We start from the raw sequence: 22,668 nt of genomic DNA, 5'->3' as shown, positions 1-22,668 counted from the left end.
TGTACTCAAGAGTGGATCTCTTTGTAGGAGGCAGCCTCAGTGTAGTCAGCAGGTTTGATATGGAGAGACAAATTGCAAACTGGAGCAAAGATAGAGGGGGAAAAAAACACATTCAGTGACAGAATCAATTTCTGGTTTAAATGAATTAAAAGGAAAGAAAGGCAAGGCGAAGGCATCGAGCATGCCTTTTACTTTCCCCCAAACAATCCTCTAAATGCAGCAATAAACAGACTCAGACTGCAACGGTAGACATAAGAAGATATAGATTTTAATATCTTTATAAACATTTTTGTACTGTTGTTTTTCTGATGATAACTTACTGAACAATTGAATTATGGCAAAGAAAGAAGATGAGTAGGCATACAGTAGAACGAGAAATTGGGAGGTGAAGAAGTGTGCATTAACAAATAAAAGGTTCTAAAAATATAACATGAAAAATACGTAAATAAACGAATCACCAGAAAATCAAAAAATTGAAAGACTCTTCCTGACAGGAGGAGCAGAAAACCCTGTTATCATCATCGATGTCACTGATATTGTTTTTCTCATAGTAATACAGTAAATGATTAATATCAGCACTGCAGGAAGTCCTCTCCATTATTACTGGTATGGTTCACATCATTGATACAAACACCATCTTATCAGAAGATTTATGGGAGGCACAAAAGCTCCAGAAGTACAGCAAGATGTCCTGTAACTGTCCATCTGTCGATCTGCATCCCCTGGTCACTTCAGAAGCAATTGTCTTGGCCTTGGATCCCCACATCCATGGACAATCACATCAGTTAAGAGGCAAAATTCTCTCTGCATGATCCCTGTTTTGCCATGCTCCATTCAAAATGTTATTTATTTATTTTTTTTTATCTTTTATTGATCACATGAGTCATTGAAGGTACACACATTTTTTCCTCCAGTCTTGTTCTTGTATTCCTTTTGAAGTTAAGTCATTAAGAGAAAAAATGTGTTCCTCACATTCTCAGTGAGGGAGGTACTCCCTCACTGAGGAGGGATCAGTTCAGTGCAACCTCACTGGGAAACTGAGAAAGCCCCGTTTGACCCTCGACCTCTAAGGCTCCTGTTGGCCCCGCAGCAGGGATCCATCTCTAGGTCCATTTTGTGTCTTAGAAAAATCAAATGAACAACATCTGACACAAGATATAGACAGACTTCTTCAATATTCACAGCTTGATCTCCCAGAGACACACATTGTTTTCCAAGCAAATGAAAATAGCGCATGGCAGTCCTCGCCATCTTGAAACAATTAGCAGCTTCATATTCAGTTGCACAGGAGGAGAAAAGTGGTGAAAATGAAGATGGAAGCGGAGTTTTGTTACCGGTAATACTAATGAGGAATACTGTTAAATAGGCAGAAAGGTTGGTACCTGAAAAGAGTCAGCATTATGTAGAGAGCGGTTGTCACAATTTGTTACAGCGTCATACGGTGTATGAGCTAATGATTGCTCTATTTATAGCCTTGAAACATCTGAGGCTATAAATGTCCACTTTGTCGTGATAATGGCACATTCCTATGTCTGATACTGCCATGCTTACACTTTGCCTCTTTGTTTATGAGGAAACACTTACACCCAATTGTTCGGACAAAATACATTTGGCAGAAAGGATGAGAGCAAGATGAAACTGATGCCAGAGGCTTTACAGGCTCATCGACCTACCATTTGTACCTTCTTGATAACAATTTACAGACTGTGAATGTAAAATTAAAGCTGGATGGAGCACCAGGCTTATCTGTCTCACAGCTAACTGGCTAATAAGTCATCTCTTCCTCTGTTGCTCTATGTTCACCAAATTTTGGTTATCTGAGCTCCAGTTGAGTGAAAAACACAAGTTAAAAAATACATAAGATACCGAGACATATGAAGATGAAATCATACTGGCGTAAGTGGCAGTGCAAGCTTGGTCTGCATTAACCTTTTATCATTCTCTGTCTCTCAGTCCCTTCGATTTTAGCGCTGTGAGTCTTTCTGTCGTTGATGTTTGATGCTTTGATGCCTGTTTCGGTCTGAACAGTAAAGCTCCCTACACAACATTTACACATATAATCACACTCACACACACATACATAAAAGACACACAGGCCTTGTAGTGCAGGAGCAAGAGAGGGTCTGAGGGCTGTGTTTTTTTGTGATTAGCATTTGCCAAACCCTCTGAAGGTCAACGGAGAATGAAGTCAATATTTGTCGTTATCAAGGCCACAAAGAGGGCACAGACATGTAGTAATGACTGGGACAAGGTTGCCCTATTGTTGGCTTGCTGAACCCCACTAGGGGGGCGAACAGTGGTCCGGGGAGTGCACTTGTGCTTCCTCCGTGTGACGGTGCCGTCTGGGGACGTGTGGTCATGTTTGCCCCCATCTGTGAAATCTGGGGAGGAATCCTCCTTGTCTGCCATGACCTCCTTTGAGTGGTGAACCTCATTGTCACCCTTCCCCTTGCTCACCCTGTTACGAGGCTTTGTGCAGTTTCGAGAGCGGCCAGGCCTCGAGGGGTGCACTATGTGGGTCTGCCCTCCAGAGCCGACCACTACACCACGATTCATAGACGGATTGACCGTGCCAGATAAATTGTTAGTCTGGGCTCTGGACTCGGAATTAGGTACAGTTGGTGAACAGTTGGGGAAGTCCTCCTTGCGAAGCTCCTTGAGGTCTTTCCCAACCATATCAGCCGGCGACTGGCAACCCACTGAGGATGTTGAGCCTCTGAAACGCTTCAACCACTCCCATAGCGACAGGGCTTTGCAGTCACAAGACCAAGGGTTGTCGTTGAGGCGCAGGTATTCCAGTGCAGGCAGCGTGTCCAGGCACTGTCCGGACAGCTCTATCAGGGTGTTGTTGAACAGGTAGAGGGTGGTGAGACGTTTAAGGTCATGGAAGGCCAGGCGGTCAACCCACTCGATCTGGTTTTGGTGCAGAAGCAGTCGGTCCAAGGCTCGAAGGCCTCTGAAGGTATTCTGGTTGAGGCTCCACAGACGGTTTCCATGCAGGAACAGGTGGCTCAGGTTGTGGAGGTCCATAAATGTGTCATCCTGCAGGAACTTCAGATGATTATCCTGGGGAGATACAGAGAGCACAGAATCACAAGATTACTTAGTATGCAATGTTTTCATTCCAACATTATTGTACTGAGGTAATGTAACCTTACTTGTGCCTATATGCCATAAAAACATTTTATGAAAGCATATGCTATTTGCACCTGAGGTGTAAATAGCCAATGTGACTATTTACACCTGAGTGTATATTCACGGGTGTCCTAGCAACATCATAATATGACATTAACACGAATGGGTCTATTCAGCTATTCTGTGAAAGTTTATATACAGGAGCTCTTTTAACACAGAGATCTCATCATTGGGTTGCTACAAAGTCTCCTCTTTATGCTGCCTTTGCATTTTTACACAGAACCAAACAACAGTGGCATCATGTTGGTGTAGTTTGCGTGTTAGATAGAATGCCGGCATCCTGGAAGCAACAGAGGCATAACATTTAACACAACAGCATCAGTGATGAAAAACATACTTGTTGGCAGTGCTTTCTAAACAATAACGATGGCCTAACATGGCACTAACAGATATTTTACCAATCCTGTTATATGGTAGTTTACCTTGTTCTCTGCTGAGGGGGTAAGGAGATCCTGATCTCACTGTCTCCGCAATATGTCGACATTTTACGCTGCTGTTCTTCTTTGAGTTAGCTGCTAACTGCTTCTAGCTGCCTTTTAAATCTCCCGACAGTGGGCCACACACAACACGTCGTCTTAACGTCACGTTAACGTGCTGTCCGTGGTCCCATCCTGCTGGTTTCCCTGTTTATACAGACGCTGCTTTGGGGCTGTTTCTACTTCTGCTGCCCACTTAAAGGCCAGACAGCTCCGTACCACCATGCTGCGAGGCTGCATAATGGCATGATATTCCTGCCTTGAACAGGCTGTGTAAAAGGTGCTACAGTGTGCATTCAGTAGCTTTATACATCCTGTCAACTGTCTTAAAATGATATGCCAGCATTTACTCACACTCAGTCTCCTGTGTGGAAGTCCTGTACTGAACCCATTTACCCATCGTGTCTTACTAATTGACTGTGTTGCTCTTTATACAGTGTCACCTGACTCTGGTGTTAAATATGTGATTGTTTTCCAGTAGATTTACCACTTTAACATCAGAGAATACCTGCGATTGGCTAGTACTGGCCCTAATCATGACCCCTTTGCCCTAAATCTAGTTGATTCTGACCTGCACCAAGGTGACAAGTACTAGCCAATCACAGCACCCAGCTGGATCCGTAATAAAGTGTCGTAAGGATAGATATAAATAGCCGAATAGCTGCATTCAGCATACTATGCACACAGTACCAATCTGTTCAAATTCAGGAGACTCAGTGAATAAGCACTACAGGCTGTGCCTCGTACTCCATGGGGAGCGTCCATCTGACCTCTTGCGTGCCTTTTGTAAACTAGACTACTGTTGTTATTTTCACAAAATAGAGAAAACTAACAAGCAGTGCTGAACAGATAATCATGACACCAGACCATCTGAGAAGTAATGTGTTGAAGAGTTTTGGATTTGACACCACAGATGGAAAAATTGTGGATAAAGTTAAGGCTGCTTGCTGATGTTGTAAAATGCAACTGCCAGCTTGTCACTCAAGTGAGGCAGCGGAGGCACTATGAATAAACAACACATTAATATTACAACATAGTTTAGGATTGGACTACGTGGGTTGTGTTGGAATTAATTCGCATAGAATATGTATTAGTTCACATTTCTTCTTGTGGAAAAGTGACAGCCCTAATAGAGTCTTAGTGATAAAACAGAACTAAAGAACAACAGTATACCTGCAAGTAGAGATACTGCAGGTTTCTGAGGCCTTGGAAGATGTTATTAGGAAGTGAACTGAGCCCACAACGGTACAGATGAAGTGCATTGAGCCGACTCAGCCCGTGAAAGGTGTCTTCAGCCAAGGAGCGCAGGTGGCGGTTGTCTCCCAGATCCAACTCCTCCAGCAGTGTGAAGCCGTGGAAGGTGGAGGGTTCAATGTATGTGATGTTATTGGAGTAGATCCAGAGAGTGACTGTGTTGGAGCTGAAGTGGCCCCGCAGTAAGCGATGGATCTTATTGTTCTGTAAGAAGATGCGCTCACTGTCAGGGGGAATGCCTTCGGGGACCGACAGGAAGTTATGGGCTTGGCAGGAGACGGTGCTGGGTGAAGTGTAGCAGATACAGTGACGGGGGCAGGACCAGGAAAACTCGAGGCCACAGAGAACCAGCAGGAACTCCAGCCCACAGCCTGCAGTGAGCACACACACAAAACGCACACATCCACAGATTGAGAGGGAGAAAGAGGAAGGTTGAGAAAGAGAGGAGATTACAGACATAAATCACAAACACACACAAAGACAGACAGGAAAGAAAAAAGGAAATAGATTAAGCACAGAGTTCATTTTAACTTGAAATCTAGAGTTAGTGCCTTTTTGTCTCATCCAAAACGTGTAAAGGAGAAATATATATGAATAACACTGTGAGTCGGCAGCCTCGATAGCAGCTCTGTGAGGCTTTTCTCAGCCTTAAAGCTAACATCAGAATGCTCGCAGTGGCAATGCTAACATGCTGATGCTTAGCAAAAATAATTTTTACCATGTTCACCATCCCACTTTAGCCTGTCAGCATGCTAACATTTACCTAGTAGCATTAAACACAAAGTACAGCTAAGGTTTATGAGAATGCCATTGGTTTTGCAGGTGTTTAAAAAAATGTAAAATGTGCTGGCAGCACTAAAGAAAAAGTCAGGGGATTGCCAGAGAATGTATCCTTTATCCAAGGGCGTAGGCTTCGTTTCAACATTAGGGGAGGAGGACACATATGAACCAGGTGGTTTGAGGGTGCTTCACCTAATTTCCTGCGTTGTGATGAAATTTTCTGCGCTGATTTGTGCCTTTGGTGCATCAATTTATCATGTAATTGTCATACATTTTGTCAAAATAAAAGTCCTCTGGTGGAGGGGTGGATGTGGGGGCAGCCCTGTATAGAAGAGTCATGATTAGCCTGCCTGTTTACCTGTTCCTGATCAGAATAGACTGGTTAATCAAACACAACCAGTTCTTTCCCCCAATCTTTTACTCATAAATTGTTTTATTCACAACCTTTTTAGATTCTGAAAAGTATGATAAATATCGCTATCAGCAGCTCTCTCTGTGACTTAAGTGTCAACAGGATGATCTCCAATACCTGTAGAACCCCCATCTCATCAAACCATGGCTTGTTTCAGTCCATAGCAAAAGCGAGAGTGTTTTGCTCGTTCAAAGTATTGTTGTCAGATGGAAAATTTCATTTGAAGCCTCGTTCAGAGTGACGCATTGTCCCCCAGCAATCATTCTAGTCTCTCCACTTCTCTTATGGTTGAGTTCTTATAGTTGTTTATCCATCCCTACATGGGCATCCTTCTTCAAGTGAGAGCCTAACATTATGCCACAAAATGTCACTATGAACCACAAATTCCAACCTGATGACCAGGTAGTATTTTTGATATTTCAGTCAGAACCAAAATGGTGACCGACAGACTGAAATTGCCATCCTATGCTGCTTGCATGAATAAAAATGGATGTGCTAGTAATAGTAGTATATTGAAATCACACAACACAGGCTTGATTTTTTTTTTTTTTTTTTTTTTTTTGATTGGTTCGACTTGTGCCATAGCACGTGCTGCACATATGGACTCTCTCTGTAACAGTTTACTATCTGAATCCACTGAGAGTGTTTAGGCCCACGATGAAGAGTCTGTTGAAGAAAGCAAACAATAACACCTGCTCCAGTGAGTCACAAGACGTCTCAGTGAAGCTGACTGGATCCTCGGTGCGACGCTCTTGTCTGATTCGACAACCAATGCTGTTATTTCAGAAATTACCCTTTCCAATGTTCTGCCACCTTAGGGAGATGTGCTATTTAGAGTCCAATCCCTTCCCTGAGTCCATCGGCACTACTTTGCAGTGAGCGGAGGCTGTGATCAGTCTTTTTGTGTTGTTAAATGGGGCGTAGAATGCTTATTTAAACTTGTCGTAAGCTGCTCTAAGGCGCTTTCTGATCAGTGACATGATTCCCCAGATCCTTAAGACAGGAGATGTGACTTATCCACAGTCTCATCTGAAATGAGCGCAACTCACAGCCCATCACGAAACTTCCATCTGGCAACCCCTGGCTGTCTCCTACTCAATTTATTATTCACAGCATAGCAGAGGCCTGAGTCACTGCCTCTAATCGATATGCCTCTGTTGCCTTTTAACTCACCCTGTAATCCTGGGTCTTTTATGCTGGAAATTCAGGAGCTGCAGAATTACTCTCCACCAAGAGACAGGCGTATTTATCTAATGTATTTTCTCGCCAAACTGTGGCTAAGCTGTGACATTCAGCGTCTGACTCCACTGACCTTTAACAGTAATTCTCTGTGTCTAGTTGCAGAGCTGGAGCATGGAGCTACGTGTCACCTGAACAGGAGTGCACTCTCTCGGGCACGGATCTAATCCTATTTGTTAAGCCTTGCCACTGGGCAACAATGGAAATGCATGCATCCTCCTAAACCAGAAATGTGCCCACAAAATGAGGTGATTCTTCACAGTTGAACACTGTCAAAAGGTTGAATCTGAGTGTGTGTTCATGTGTGCTAGTATGTATGTGGGTATTTTGTGTCACGACATGCCGTGGCAGCTACAATAGGCTTTATTCAGACTTTAAATGTTAATGTCATGACCTGCATCATGACATGGATTCTTATTGGCTTTACCCAGATTTGTCACACTGCTGTTACACTCTGTTGTCACTCCATAGCTGCCTTCTTTTTTTTTTTTTTTAAACTCAATCTGTCTCTCTATTTGCCATTTCCATGAAGATGTATCAAGCATGGCACCTGCTGACTGAGTAAATAGGTGAAAACGTTTTGCAATACGCTTGGGAAATAAAGGTTTGCTTTATTTATCCGGCAAATAAGCAAGACAAGACATAGTAGATTTTCCAGCCGTTGTTTGAGGAACATTTGCATTAAGCTGCACTCACCAGGTACTTGAGATGCAGGTATTTGCTGTTTCACATTTTATTAGAATACTGACCCTCACTGAAGAAGCATTCCCATAAATAGCACACAAACTGCAACAAATTTAATCTTTTGCTTTTGCTTTTACATTTGCTCTTAGATGAAATGATACTTGTTTCAATCACCTGCAGGAATTCATCCAAGAGATTCCATTATTCATTAAACTGATCCTCTCACTCCAGTAATGATATTTTTGAGGCCTTGAACTATTTCCATTAACACTTTACTTCATGCATGTCAATAGAATTAGGTAGCAGATATCTAACAAGAGAATGATCACAGCAGCCAAGAGACAGACAGTGATAAGTCTGATACACAGGGAATGAGAGTGTAGATGCTGCCCAGATAGTGAGACAATTTGAATCAGTGATCTGCTAATCACGTTGGACACATGGATGCGCCTTCTCTCCTCTCACTCTCCTCAGCTTGTCAGGATAAAGTAATAGATTCTTTACTGTGCTTAATCTGTTCCTCTAAAATGGCTGTTTTTACTGCTGTACCAAATACCTCCATTTGCAGAGAGAAATATAAAAAAAACATGGTAGATAAGGAGTGTAATATCTTCCTCTATTGCTTCCCTATGAGCAAAATCTTTTAACTTCATCCCTGATGAGGCATTAGGAAACGCGAATTTATGATACAGATACTTCTTAGATGCTGAAAGTATCCCATTCACTCTCTTCTGCGTGCAGATTGAGCGACGAGGGAGCAATATACACCCTTTTTCTTGTTTTCAGCCACACCGAGGACACGTGTGCTCTCTTTTGAAGCTGGCATAGCATCCACTTCCACTGGAGACTTTAACACCTGCCAGCTCACTGATCTCAGCACCGCATGCATTTACACCTCCAAACACAACTTTATAAACAGGTGTAAATGCAAATTTGTGCATGCATTCACACACACACACATACCGATCAACCACAACATTAAAACCAGTGATGGGTGAAGTGAATAACATTGATCATCTTGTCACAAATGCTCTGCTGGAAAATTTTTGGTCTTGGCATATATGTGAATGCCACATGACCCACACCACCCACTCAATCACTGTTGCAGATCAAATACACCCCCCCATGGCAACGGCACTCCCTGAGGACAGCAGTCCCTCCAGCAGGACAACACACTATGCCACACTGCAAAAACTAGCCTGAGGAACATGACAAAGAGTTCAAGGAGACAACCTGTCCTCCAAATTTGCAAGATCCTAATCCAAGCGAGCTTCCATTGGATGCGCTGGTACCCCAAAGGTCTTGTGTCCATGCCTCTAGGACCTTATAAGACCTTTGGGGTGTCCTGTGGTGTCTGGCACCAAGGGGTTCGTGGCAGATCCTTTGAGTGCTGTCGGTTTCATGTTGGGGTACCGGCACGTCCCATGGATGCTTGATCGTATCGGGATTGGGGGAATTTGGAGGCCAGGTTGGCGCCTTGAGCTCTTTCGCACATTGCCCCAGCCTTTCCTGAGCAGTTTTTGTGGTGTGGCATGGTGCATTGTCCTGCTGCTGGGGCCGCATCCATTAGGGAGTGTTGCTTTCATGAGGGAGTGTACTTGGTCTGCAACAGGTGTTTGGGTGGGTCATGCATGTCAAGTGGCATCCACATGAATGTCAGGACCCAAGTTTTCCCAGCAAAATATCACATAATGAGATAATCAGTCTTATTTACTTCACCTGTCAGTGGTTTTAACATTGTGGCTGATCGATGTATATACACGTTTAAATCCCTGTATGTCTGTGGATATACTAAGACATATATTCTCCAGCATAAACACATGCATCAGGTTTGGGATTGAGTAAGATCATGTCAGTGTGACAAGCATAAAAGGCTGAATGACGCTTGTTTACAGCGCTTTGAATAAGGAGACTGGTTTTCAGCACACATGAAAAATAAGTATTGTGTGGGAATGCTGTCCTTAAATGAAAATGTAAGAAGTTAATGTGTGTCATAACTTCATTGTGCGCTCACACAATGAGCCATTCAGAAGAGATTGTATTATATAAATAGCTTTGGACACAACGGAGCATATATATGCCAATAGTGCCTATTGGAATTTGGCAGAATAAAGGGGAGGCTCTGAAAGAGAGATAATGTGTTTTTGGAAAGGACAAGGCGCAGCTATCTCGGTTGGAGTCTGGGCTGTGTATTAACACTCTCGTCACAAGTCTTTCACCTCCGAGTGCAGCTTGCCAGCACCCCCCCTTTTCCTCCCCACTGGTTATTGATGACAGATGCTATTGATAGCTCTTCACAAGCACGTTCGACCCCGTGACCCCATCATCACCGAGTTCCCTTTTTTCTTTGGGGGTGCGGAAACGGAAATAGATAAATAAATGAATAAAACACAAAGGCACGGGTCCCCTGACAGACTGGGAAGTGACTGTGTAGAATATCAGTGAAGCATAGTTCACACTGGATTTGCCCTCATGAATAACACATCTCTGCTAATGGGAGGGAAATGGTACGTCTGTAGAGGTGCGTGACTCTGTCCATAATTAGACTGGACAAACTCAATTTCCTGTGTCTCTCCAAAGACCCCGATAAGCACCCCGATGTTTTCGCTCCTGCTATTGGCTGGTTCTAAATAACGTCTGGACTCACTCCACACTCAAAAGGTGTTTACAGTCATGTTCATGCACACTGTGGTTATTAATGGTGAAGAAATACATTCACTGAATGGGCTCATTCTTCTGAGGAGCACGGCTTAAAACCCGGCTGATGAAATGTGTGCAACGTTGCTATCACCCTGTGGAGCTTATGTGGTGTGACTGTATGTAATATGGCGAATACACAATGCTATCTGTATCTCTTTATGTCATAAAATGTCCTAATAAGTCTAAACTGAGTCCAAGATGTGTGACTGTCAATGGTTTGGGTGGAAACAGAACAAAAGTTTGACCTTCCTTAAGAAACTGGATGTTGTGCACTGGCATATATTTCTACGGGGATGCACACGTAGGGCTGCATGATTATGACCCAAATAATAATCATTATTATGATCAATACTGACATCTGTTATTTATCAGGATTATTTACTGTTTTTAGTGACAAAATATTTTTATTGCACTTTTAGTTTTAATCAGGAGGGTGCCGCTTTTGCTTCCATGTTGTGCTACATTCCTGCTTATTACCAAATCTTTGCATCAAAGTTCTTAACCTGAATCCAGTGCATCTCCTACAGATACGTATCCGCTGCTGTATTTGTTTATTTTTTCACCGCAGTACGGTGGTATGTTCTCTCTTAGAGCCGAAATACTTCCAAACAAGGATGACAGTTGATGGCAGATGGTTTCCGTTGTGCCTGTCTGCGCTCACAATTATTAGGGAAAGTTTTTCGCCGGCTGTTGCAGCAGGGTGCATGTGATAGCTCCTCAAAAGTGGAGGCTGGCTGTTTGTTTTGGAAGCGCTCAGTTAATATGCCGCAGCGTATTCTCTGGGAAGGGCACACATTTTACACGTCATATTGCAGTTGATCAAGTTAATTTAATTGTGGAAAGCCAAACTCATGATTGTGATTAATATTCGATTAATTGAGCTACCCAAGGGACATACCCCCCTCTTTCACTGGAGCATGTGCAATAGCTCCCCCACTAAGACATCTTAATTTTCTGGTGGAGGGCACCCAAACCCCCTGTTACATATGTGTAAACCCAATTTTGCAACAAAAGCTGCACCCTTTATGTTGTGTACATACACGGAGGATTTCCTGATGAGGATGAAGTTGTTGTGAAGAGCCTATAAAGAAACAGAAAGGCACTGACAAAAAAAGGCACCTTTAAAATGGTCCCTCACTTTAGCTTGTCAGTTTTCTATCTACTGTCTACTTCAGTATCAGATGCTGTGGTAAAAATAACTGCAGTTATACTGCAAGCATTTGAATGCTGCCCCTATTGGTTCAGAGCACATTTTCTGTTCACACATTCATTTGACATCCCTCACATGTTATCATGAACTCAACATTAGTGGACATTGTTCACTCTCCAGCATCTTTACGAGACAAAAATCAGGTCATGTTAATAATACCAAATGGTACAATGAGGAGTAACACCTATAAATGTTCTACATAAAATCATTTTCTATTTATATTAGTCTATATAAGGCTCTGTTTCACAGCAAGCTGAGCAATGCTCTGAATAGAACATCAGCAGTGTCCGACATTTCCAGTATGGGTCAGTGATTGCATATTTATTTTAATTAAGAGTGTTGGAACAAAAGCACAAATGCAAATATTTATTCTTAAAGGATAAAGAAACGGCAATAATGGCATAAAACTCAAGCTGTTTCTCATTACCATTTTTAAAGAATGTCTCTGTTGACTTGTTAAAAGCACTGATTACTGCCATTATTTTCTGACTGAACAGCAAACTCACACATGAACAATCCTGCCAACAGCTGTGACCAGCAACACGTCTGCCCGGGAATATTTTTTTTTTTTTTTCCCACAGCCTACTGCAGCGCGTTATAGATTTTGTCTCATTTGCCATTCCCTGGCTCCACTGCAGGAAATATTGCCTCATAAGGTTGCCTGACTATTCTTGTAGTGAATGAAAGGGAAATGGGAGAGAACAGTGACAATGCTGAGATCTCGGAGAAACGCGGCAGAATGGAAATAGTTTAGAAATATAGCATGTCGCTGTGATATTCTTCTGGTGCAGAGGCATCAGCAAACTGAGAGATTGCTTACAAGTGCGTATGTGTTTGTTTTGTCTGTACTGGAGAAGCATCATATCTGGCCTCATGTCTTATCACATGCTAGCACATCACAAATTAGGCCACACAGAGTTGATAGTGTCATTAGTAAATGCAAAGATTTATTTATTATCATTTATTATCAATCACTTCAATTATCAAGGGTAAGTGTATCTTCCTGGGTGGGGGGGTCCTCATTAGAGTTTGTAAAAACATTTATCTTTTTCTCTGTCTTCTTTTTGGGATTGGTATAGATTTTTTGAGGGAGATCAATCAGCTTTTACCTCACATCATCACTCAGCTTCATAAAGAGACTTTTTTTAAAAATATTTTGGAAATTCAGGATATTGTAAAAATGTTCAGAGGTCCCAAATTATAAAGCAGAAGCTGTTCTTCAGACCAGCATGGCTTGCACTATTGATTTACATTTGGTTGTTCTGCTCCATGTTTGATTCCTTTGATTCGTGCCATGTGTGTTGGCACAGTGTGTGCTGCGAAATTGTTAAGTGTTAACGCTCTTCAACGGCATCACCACTTCCTCCACAATAATTAGGATTTGATCATTTTTTTAATCGAGCTGGCTTCACTTTAAGAGACTGAACTGCTTCATGTTTCTGATTGTATCACTGCCAAAAGCAGACGGATGGTTAAACTAAAGAGAGCAGGTGAGAATCGAAGCCCATACAGTCACATAGCAGGCTGGCATCCAGAGTGCCAAGTTATTTCAGGGTTAAATGGACCAGCATGCTCCCTACATTACTGATATTTATGTCTGCTAAGTGCTATTTTATGGCCATTTGATATTGTGAGCAGCAGTGGCTGGTCAATGAGGCGTCCCTGTCGATAAATCTCTTGAGATTTACAATCTGGAATTGACTAAGTGAGAGAAAGAGAAAGTAAAAAGGTATGGTAAAAAACTGCACACAGAAGAGGAATACTAAGTTTGTGTGAAGAACTACAACAGAGGTATCTCTCACCGAAACAGTGCAGGTATTTGCAACTGCAGAGAGGTGAGGATCTCGGTGGTTATGGTGCTACTCAAAAACACACATATAAAAGCAAGCAGGCGAACCAGAGGGAAGTCAGACATAAAAAAGGCAGAGGCGATGTGAGTGACAGCAGTGTTTCTCAGGTTCAGGAATCAGAGGGCCTAAAAATAACTCTTGCAAACAAGCGGCACCATATGGAGCATGTACAAAATAAAGGGGGAGATTTGAGGAGAGTGTGCAGGTGAAGAAGCTCATTTATTTTCAAAGATGGAACATGAAGATGCTCAGAGGCGGATGGCTGATGGCTGTGCTATCCACAGATGTTTAATACTTACATTTAATTAACAGACCAAATGGATGTGTAGTAGGTGCTAATGCCACTCGCTTACACTTGCAGGCGCATCTGTGCCCGCTGGTGTTTTTTTTTCCTTTTCACTTTCACACCTTCACAGCAATCTGTTAATAGATGCATACATACAGCGTGCCTGCACACACATGGAGAAAAATGCATATACATACACACATACACACACCATCCATGCACAAACATACACAGGCACACTAGCCAAATCACTGCCGTTGGGGGCGACAGTATCAGCCACCAACTACATTCATTCATCATGACAGCACAAAGCCAAATGATTCAAATATATTGCACTCCCTGTGGCGGTATTGCACTGCACTGGCCAAACTAAACTAATGGTTCTTCCAAACCTATATAAATCATCCAAAGTGTATCCATACGTAGTTCAGCAGGTGATAGAGAGCATTTATAATGCAACTCCCGTCGGTGGAGTAGCTCATAATTATCTTTCATGGTTGAATGTGTTGATATAATGTAGGAGCTTTTTAAATGCAGAGAAATCTTTACAGTCTGTGTCTTTGATAACGATGTCATCTCACAAGCTAGTGGCACTCAAATGTAAATATGTCTCTTTATCAGAACATGTGGCAAATTCAGGTTTGATTTTTTTTCTTCTGAATGAAAGGGCAATTACATATCTGAAAAGACTTTTTTGGACTTTTTTTTTTGTTTACAAGCAATTTGCTTTGAGCAGCACCAATAGAAGCTAAGCAACATTGCTACTAGTCACTCAGGAAACTAAACCCTCCATCATGACAGATGTGTGAATATGAGAACATCAACCAGCTCAGATATTTGGTTAACAGCAATTTCATTAACAATTTTGGTTCTTCACAGGGCAGGAGCAAAACCTGGAGTTTACTTTGTTTGTGATCTTAAACTTTTAAAGGGTCTCTGTACCAATTGACTAAAGCAAATGTAAATTTAGTGTAATTAACATTACAATGAAGCATACATGCTGCTTAAGTCCACAAAATGACTGCCTGGGAATTGGACAAATCTGTAAGCTCTCGTATATGCATTTGATCTTCCCTCTACATTTTTATCTTAAAATTCTGACAACAAAAACAGCACAACATATTCTCAAACATATTGATGCTACACCATCGCAGCTCATCTCTGCACACTGTAATCTGTTTACATGGTTGTCACATCTTTTGTTGTTCTACTTGGTTGTGGGTCTATTCAGGGCCACCCATAAGGGGAAAAAAGGGGGAAGCTTTCTGGGGACCAGCCGCTACAGGGGGCCCATGGAGGCCAACAATAATCATGTTTATCCCAAATATAAGCAAGGATAACCACATTTTGTTTTGTTACTTTTTACACCAAGAAAATAAATGTCTGGATTCATAATTGCTTTAGTCAAACATGGCCTGTCATAACGAAAACCCCCTCTCATGAAAATGGTATGAGTTTTTTTTTCTTTGCACTTTACCAATGGGGGGTGGGGAACTGCAGGAGGCCGACCACATGACCTAAGAAATTTACTGATCTTGACTAGGAGAGAGAGAGAGAGAGAAGCACATGCATTGATATAAATAAAGCAGACCTGGGGAGAGCCTATTCACTGGACCTTTTCAGAGGCAGGATCTATCCACCTCATCCAGGGTCCACGAGCATTGATAATGCCCACTGGGTATCGATAATGAACTGAGAGGTTCAACGCTAATTTGCATTTGTGATTTGGTCTGGCGATTTCATGCTTTAATGGTGACTTCAGAAAAGCACAAGGCTAATAAGGCTGTTTTGGAGACCATCACCTTGTAAATTCACATGCCTGGGCAACTATTTTTATTTGAGAGTCACTGAAATTCTGGATTTGGCAAGCAGATAGTGTAGACTTAATACAGATAAACCCTGATTTTGTCTTTGATGAATAGAAATATGTAGATAAATGTGCTGTTAATTGAGTTGCCTTTTTCATAATTGGACCAAGCCTGTCTAACGCTGTCGCACTCTGAGCGTAAGACTTGCACAAAGGACACTAATCACACAAACGCTGCCTCCGGTTTCACACACTGGAGACGCAGTTATTCCCTGTCGCACAAAGTTTGGAGCTGAGTTTATAGCTTTGAGCAGCGGCAGGCTGGATGGTTGTCAGTCTGCCTGGCTCGTCCAGTTGCTGCGTCTTGTTCAATCATGCGCATGTATGTCAATGACAGAGTGCAGCACAGCCAATCATTGTCTCTCTGTCAGGGTGACAGCTGAGTTGTGGTACTGTGACAGCGAGTAGACAGACAAAGGGAAAAGCAGCAAATGATAAAGAAATATTTTTGGACAAAAATGTTTGACTGTACTAACTCTGGCTAACTTAATAGAGAAGTAAAGGGAGAGAGAGAGGGGAGTATCAGAGGGAGGTTGTTTGAAAGTAGCTGTGGACTTGAGGAAACATGTCGCCAGCGCTGGTACTGCAGTTACTCCATGAACCAGAGGACCTGGTTACATGCCTTGTGTCAGCAAGCGTCTGCCTTATGAAGAATCTGAGCAATGAATCATTACCCGCTCCGGGGCTGCTGCTCTTTAACTCACCCTGTGCTTTGATGTTTCTGTGGAAGGGGCCAAACAAAATAGCGAAATTTCCCCATGGAGTTAGTAAATTAACACAGTGTTTAGAAAAGCAGAGCAGAATGGTCAAAGCAGGGCTGCAGCCAAAAATAAAAAAAAGATTTATTTCTCCCTTTGGAATTCATACAATGGCACACAAAAATATAATAAGCTATTATTTATAATGTTCCAATCAGTCTAATAGCGTACTTATGTACCCCACAATTTGTCTCATTCTGCTCTGCACTGTGTCCTTCATTTCAGATACCTGTCAACTCAAACACTGTAATCCTCCGTGTGAGGATGGCCAGAGAGCAGTTTACTGCATGACTTAGCAACATCCATTTACTAACATGAATAATTTCACGTTATTTACCAAACAAATATTCAATTTGTTTTAGCTCCTGGATTGTTATTGTGTTGCTGCTTGATTATCAACAGGAAATAAAGAGAGTAAATTGCATTGCTGAGTGTTATTGTTAACTCTGAGACTAATTTCCCCAATGTCAACAACCTCTGTTCCACCACCCCGTCCTCTTTATATCACACATTGTTGTGATTTGAAGTCTCAATCCTGGTTTAACAGCTTGAAACAGCTGATTAAAATTGCATCATGTTGACATGTGTAAAAATGACATTCACTAACCTTGGAGACGCACACAACACGCTCTAACGCTAGTACATGCTTCTAAAAGCTTTTGTGGATTAATGATTCAGAAGCAGCGCACCTCTGCTTTGAAAAGATCCATACCTGCACTGAAAGGTGGCATTTTCCAGTTCACCAGTCTCCACCTCCTGGTAGCCCTTTATACGTTTCCCTTAAAACAAACTGTAAGGTACCCTCCTGCTGCAGCAGCAGCTGCCTCCTTGCATACAAACCTCATGCGGCCTAGATTCAGCAGATCAATTATTCATAGCAGGTGAGAGTTTGGTGCTCCATGTACGTAAAAATGCACACACATACACACACACACACACACACACACACACACACACACATATACTTTCAACAGTCTCAACTAATGGCTTCAAAGACGCAAGGAGAAATGTGAAATCAAGCAGAAAAATGTGTGAGGGGACGGCAATGCATTGTGGCTCATTAGTTCAAGAGACAGTAGGATGACCAGGAGATGTCAGAGTTGAAAGCTGACAGCATGAGTGTGCCTACAGTGGTGCATACATCTACCAACACAGTGCACATGTGCATATACATTGGCAAACTTACATAACTCATAAAGTAAACAATATGCTATGTGTCAACTGTATTAAGTAGATGCAAGCAGATTAAAGGAATATTTGAGCATCACAAGCTCACCGGCTGTCTATTTGAAAAAGTTTGCTGTTTACTCCAGCGCAGAGGATGGTAGCTGTCTCGGATTAATTGCAGTTACAATAGATTCAATTGGTGACCGTGACTCAGATGTCTCCAAACATTTACTGAAACTTGTCAAACAACTCCTGCAACAAAAAATGTTCTGTCTCAGTACTGGACTCTGTGGGCAATACACTCGTCCAGTCATGAGCATGCATTCACCCACTGAAATCTGCATGAATATAGCTGGCCAATCGAAACATGCGCACCAGAATACACATGGTGCCCACATTATATACTATAAGGAGGCATATAACATGGTCAGCTGTCCTTTTCCTCTATAGTGACGACTATTGCCCACCAGTCAGTGTTGCACTCAGTTCCCCTCTGGGCACAGTCCACAAACATTTTTCCGTGCTCCGTCCCTTGATGACTCAGGAGATGTGGTGTGCAGGGTGTATATTGCTTCTTCTTTGACCCCTGCAAAGTTAGGCCATGGCCCCTGCCAGTTTAGCTGTATACTATCTAGGTTGGCTGGGGCCCCCTACTTCTCCACAGTGGTGGCCCTGGTTATAAAGAAGTAGGCAGGCTGCGGCGACTAACCTTTCGCCCGTCAGGATCAGTTTGGCTGGGTTGTTATGGCGCGACAGGGTGTTCATTCATTGGACACCACCCACTGTACCCATAGACTCCAATAGACGGCAGAGCCTCTGTTAGATAGAGCAAAGGTTATGATATTGTAACCCTAGTTCTATTCACACAGGTGGAACTCTCTACGCAGGGGCGCTGTTGGTCCTACACCACTTACTGAAGAAGGTGTAGAATGGTGAATGCTGTGAAATGCCTCCCGAAACAGTACCACAATATGCAGCTAAGGGCTGAAACGCTGACAAAATGTCTTTAGCTCACTTACCAGACAAGATATCAGCATGTCGAATAAATATTTTCACACCTTATGTCTACCAGAGGAAAAGTTAATATTAACAAACTTAATATTGGCTGTCTGTTTCAGTGTCCCCACTCCTTACCTTGCTTATCTTGGAGAAATGATCCCACTGAATGGCCAGTAGTGACATATGCTTATACTTAATATACTGATATTTACAACTATTTGATCGAATCACTGCTTTTGGGTATTTTTGTGTTGTTTGCTAGCAGACATAAATGACAAGGAGGCACCTTCACAAAATACAAATTCAAAGGAGAGTAGGAGATTGACTGTTTTCCCCCCAGGTGGGGGCGGGACTTAAACGGACTCTGTGTAGAGTCCAGTAGAGGGCTCGGCCTGTGCTAATAGAACTAGGGTTACAATATCGTAACCATTGTTCCCGTTAATCCTTTACGCTTAGTATGCTCAGTATGTTTCAAACAAACAATCAAGGCACCAAATAATTGCCAAATATGCTACTTTTGGGCTTAGAAGCAATGAAAAAGTGTGATAGTGCAGCATACAGTGCTGAACATGCAGATGGATCAATGGCAACAGCGTGGGTTATGCTGAAGGAATGGTTTGTTATGTTCTATAGATGTTTTGATATGTTTTGACAAGTCTTGTTTGCCGTGACTTACACTCCATTGTAGCTGCTGTGAATCAGTTAACTACAGATACTGCTGTCCTCAAAGGATCAAGTTACAAACTTTTCAGAGCCACATTTCAAACCTTTGGGAGTAAAAAGTATCTGATATTCAAAAGGCAGATTTGGAGGAAAGTATCCCCCTAAGCAGACACTCAAATTCCCACAAATCAATGTGCATAGACATAAATACATAATGTGATACATTTACATAGGCGTCTCTCAGCTAATACAGTGCAACTAATGACACATTTCCAGACTAACTTTGTATTAAAACTAGTGGATTGGGGAAGTCATTTCAGATTGTTGGCGAAATTAGAATAAGTGTGTTTTCTTCAGAAAGGGTAGGGGAGTGAGGAAAGAGAACACAACAGAATACAAAGGAGCTAAAGAAAATGAGCAGAGGGGGAGAAGAGAAGTGGAAGACCTTGATCTTAAGAGAGTAATCCCTTTTCATTAAGTGTAGTTTTTCTAGACCCTGAGAGCTTCACCATTGATCCCAGTGTAATGTCAATTAATTAATGTACTGGGCCTCTGCAGGGCTTATCACCTTGAAGGCCTCCGACACTGTCTCCCAACAAACACATTCAGCACTTACTGTAACTTTTTCTCACGGGAGAGGGGGGAAAAAAAGACTACTGTACGTTCAATACTCATCAAATCGGATTTAGATCTGTTTTGCTCCCGATTGGATTCCATCTTGGTCCTTCCACTTTTTTATTCCCACTGCTCTGTCTTCATTCAGTCCGTCTTCGGTTTCATATAGTCTAGCTCCAGCTGACGATGATAACTTATCATCATTTTATTCGCTCAATTCTCTGCAGTGTATTAGAGTTGCCCTTGAGTCACTGTTCTGTCTCCATCTAGCAAATGCACACATACCTGTGCCTGTTTATTGAGTCTGCACCCCTTTCCAGTCTCCATTGTCAAATCTCTTCAATTTAAAGTCTAAACAGATAGTTCTTGAACGCTACGTTTCCATAAATGGATATAGTTAATGTCTCTCATGCTCATTTAAATTACTGTTCCTTTTTCACGACCTGTCTCTGCCATCTTTCACTCCTCTCCTCCCTCATGCCATGTCCCCCTTGCTGTTTAATTGATTCTGTTGTTGTTTTCCCAAACTACAAAGCAGAAGGCTTCGCAGGATGAAACAGAGTCACTGTCTAGGTGTGATTAAAAAAAAAAACAGTCTGGCCGTTAGAGATACTATAGCAGCTTATGGGATTTAGTGAGTCACTGAAAAAGCACAACACCAAACCAAAGATTCACTTCAAAGTGTTCCATCACCAGAACCTTAAAAACATACAACCCAATAATGAATTTCTTACTCTTATAACTTTACTCAGATGCCTGTGTTTTATCTATAAAGGGGAATCTGAGGATCATGACAAATCACTTGATCTTTTCATGAGACATTCGGGTGTTGTATCATGTCGTGAGTGCTGCTGCTTTTTCCGCAGCTCTGCCATTTGAAGTTTCTATTTTGCTTTCCTCCTCTCCATTGTAAACCTGAACCCTCTGGAGGCGAACCACACAAACTACTCAGCTTTGTGAGTGCTTTCCCCTCCCTCTCAGCTGCTTGTCTGTATGCAACTACCACTCGCTAGAGAGTGCTCCCAATCCCCTCTCTCCTTATAAAGCCAAGTGCCTTGCTGCAGACGTTCCACAGATAAGTGGTTTATTTTTTTTGCCCTCCTCAGTGATGGCCTGAGACTAATTTTCGTTGCATGTAATGACTTGGTCCCTTGAACCTTCTCGACGTATGACCAAAAAGAAAGCCTTCCCCTGCATATTGCATCCAGTCATAAACAACAATGATATTCAGACAAGCAGCTGCAAAAGGAGATGTCAGGCTCCATCTCAGTTCATATGGGTGGATGATGAAACATGATTCCCTCCAGCCACCCCCCCTCCCATCTCTCCTTGAAGACGGATAACGAGAAGTAAAGTCAAGGACAGAGAGAGAGAGAGAGCGAGAGAGAGAGAGAGAGAGAGAGAGAGAGCCAGTGAGGGGTTTGTTTACGCAAGAAATTGTGAGGGTGGTATTTCAAAGACAGAGGCAGAAAAACGAAGGGAGGATAGAGAGGTAGAGAATGAGAGTAAATGTGTAGAAAAGACATAGGAAAGAAAAACAGGACACTGAACTGACACCTTAAAAAAATAACCTCTTGAAAATCTTGTCTTTGCTGACCTCCAGTGGTTTAACTTTTAACCCTCCTGCACCCTCCTGTGAAGTACAGGTGGACTCTGCAACACCATGACATCACCTTTGGGTGTGGCTGACCACACCCAACCACACCCATCAGTGGAGGTGGGTGTGTTCAGAAGTGAACAGGCTTTATACTTTTAACCAAAGAGGGCAGACAAACACTGCTCTTTAGCCTGGTGTTAGGTGACTCTTTGGGCCTTATTTGAACAATCTATATTTCATGGTCTAGTCAGTGCAGTGTGTCCCACACCATTGCCCCTAGTTCCAATTCAGCTTGTTGAACAGCATCAGTGACGGCAGAACACGCTGGTAAATTAAATCACACTGATTGGCAGTTCATGTTAGTGCATGAGAATAGAAACAAAAGTGAGGAAAGTAAACAAAGAGCTACAGTCAGGATGGAGTGAGATCAAAACAAACTTGTTACATAAGGTAAGATTGTTTTTCTTTAGCATTTAGCTTTTTTGCAGAAATGTTTTTTGATGCACCTTAAATACATTTTGTTCTTTTAACATTGGATTGTGTTGTTAATGTGCTAACTGGCCAACTAGCCTCAAGACAGTCTTCCAATTTCCCTTTTTGAATGATGACTTCAGACCACTGCAGTCTGCTGGTGTTGAGAGTTATTTCCTCACATGCAGGCACAGAACGTATGTGCTGGTTGGCCTTCTATGTAGTTTTTGCAATGTGTTCATGTTTGTTTTTTTGGCTGACACACAGCAACATCAGGTGATGCAGCAGGGGGCCTTCACCGCCGCTAGTTCTCTGAAGCTGGTTTGGTGTGGCTGGGCTTTAAAGTGCATTGTGCATATGCAGTTAGGGCATGTCTTACTAGGGTTGTGCCGATGGGCGATCGGATCGCATGCTGACGAGATCGAGGCTGAACGAGGCTGAGTGA

At 42.4% G+C, this 22,668-nt stretch overlaps 1 protein-coding gene across 1 annotated transcript in view; it reads right to left on the bottom strand.

The window, feature by feature from the left end:
* Window positions 1-302: 302 nt before the first annotated feature.
* rtn4rl1b (reticulon 4 receptor-like 1b) overlaps window positions 303-22,668 on the bottom strand; it is a 186,495-nt gene continuing 164,129 nt past the window's right edge. The window contains exons 2-3 of the mRNA XM_049577176.1: window positions 4,845-5,296; window positions 303-3,066 (exon numbers count right to left, since the gene is read on the bottom strand). Of these exons, the coding sequence (XP_049433133.1) occupies window positions 2,173-3,066; window positions 4,845-5,296 (1,346 nt within the window). The 3' untranslated portion in view covers window positions 303-2,172. The remainder of the gene's footprint in view (window positions 3,067-4,844; window positions 5,297-22,668) is intronic.

This window comes from Epinephelus fuscoguttatus, linkage group LG5 (assembly GCF_011397635.1).
Source record: "Epinephelus fuscoguttatus linkage group LG5, E.fuscoguttatus.final_Chr_v1".
NCBI lineage: Eukaryota > Metazoa > Chordata > Actinopteri > Perciformes > Serranidae > Epinephelus > Epinephelus fuscoguttatus.
The sequence above is the reverse complement of the archived record's forward strand: the minus strand, read 5'-3'. Positions and strand labels throughout refer to the sequence as shown.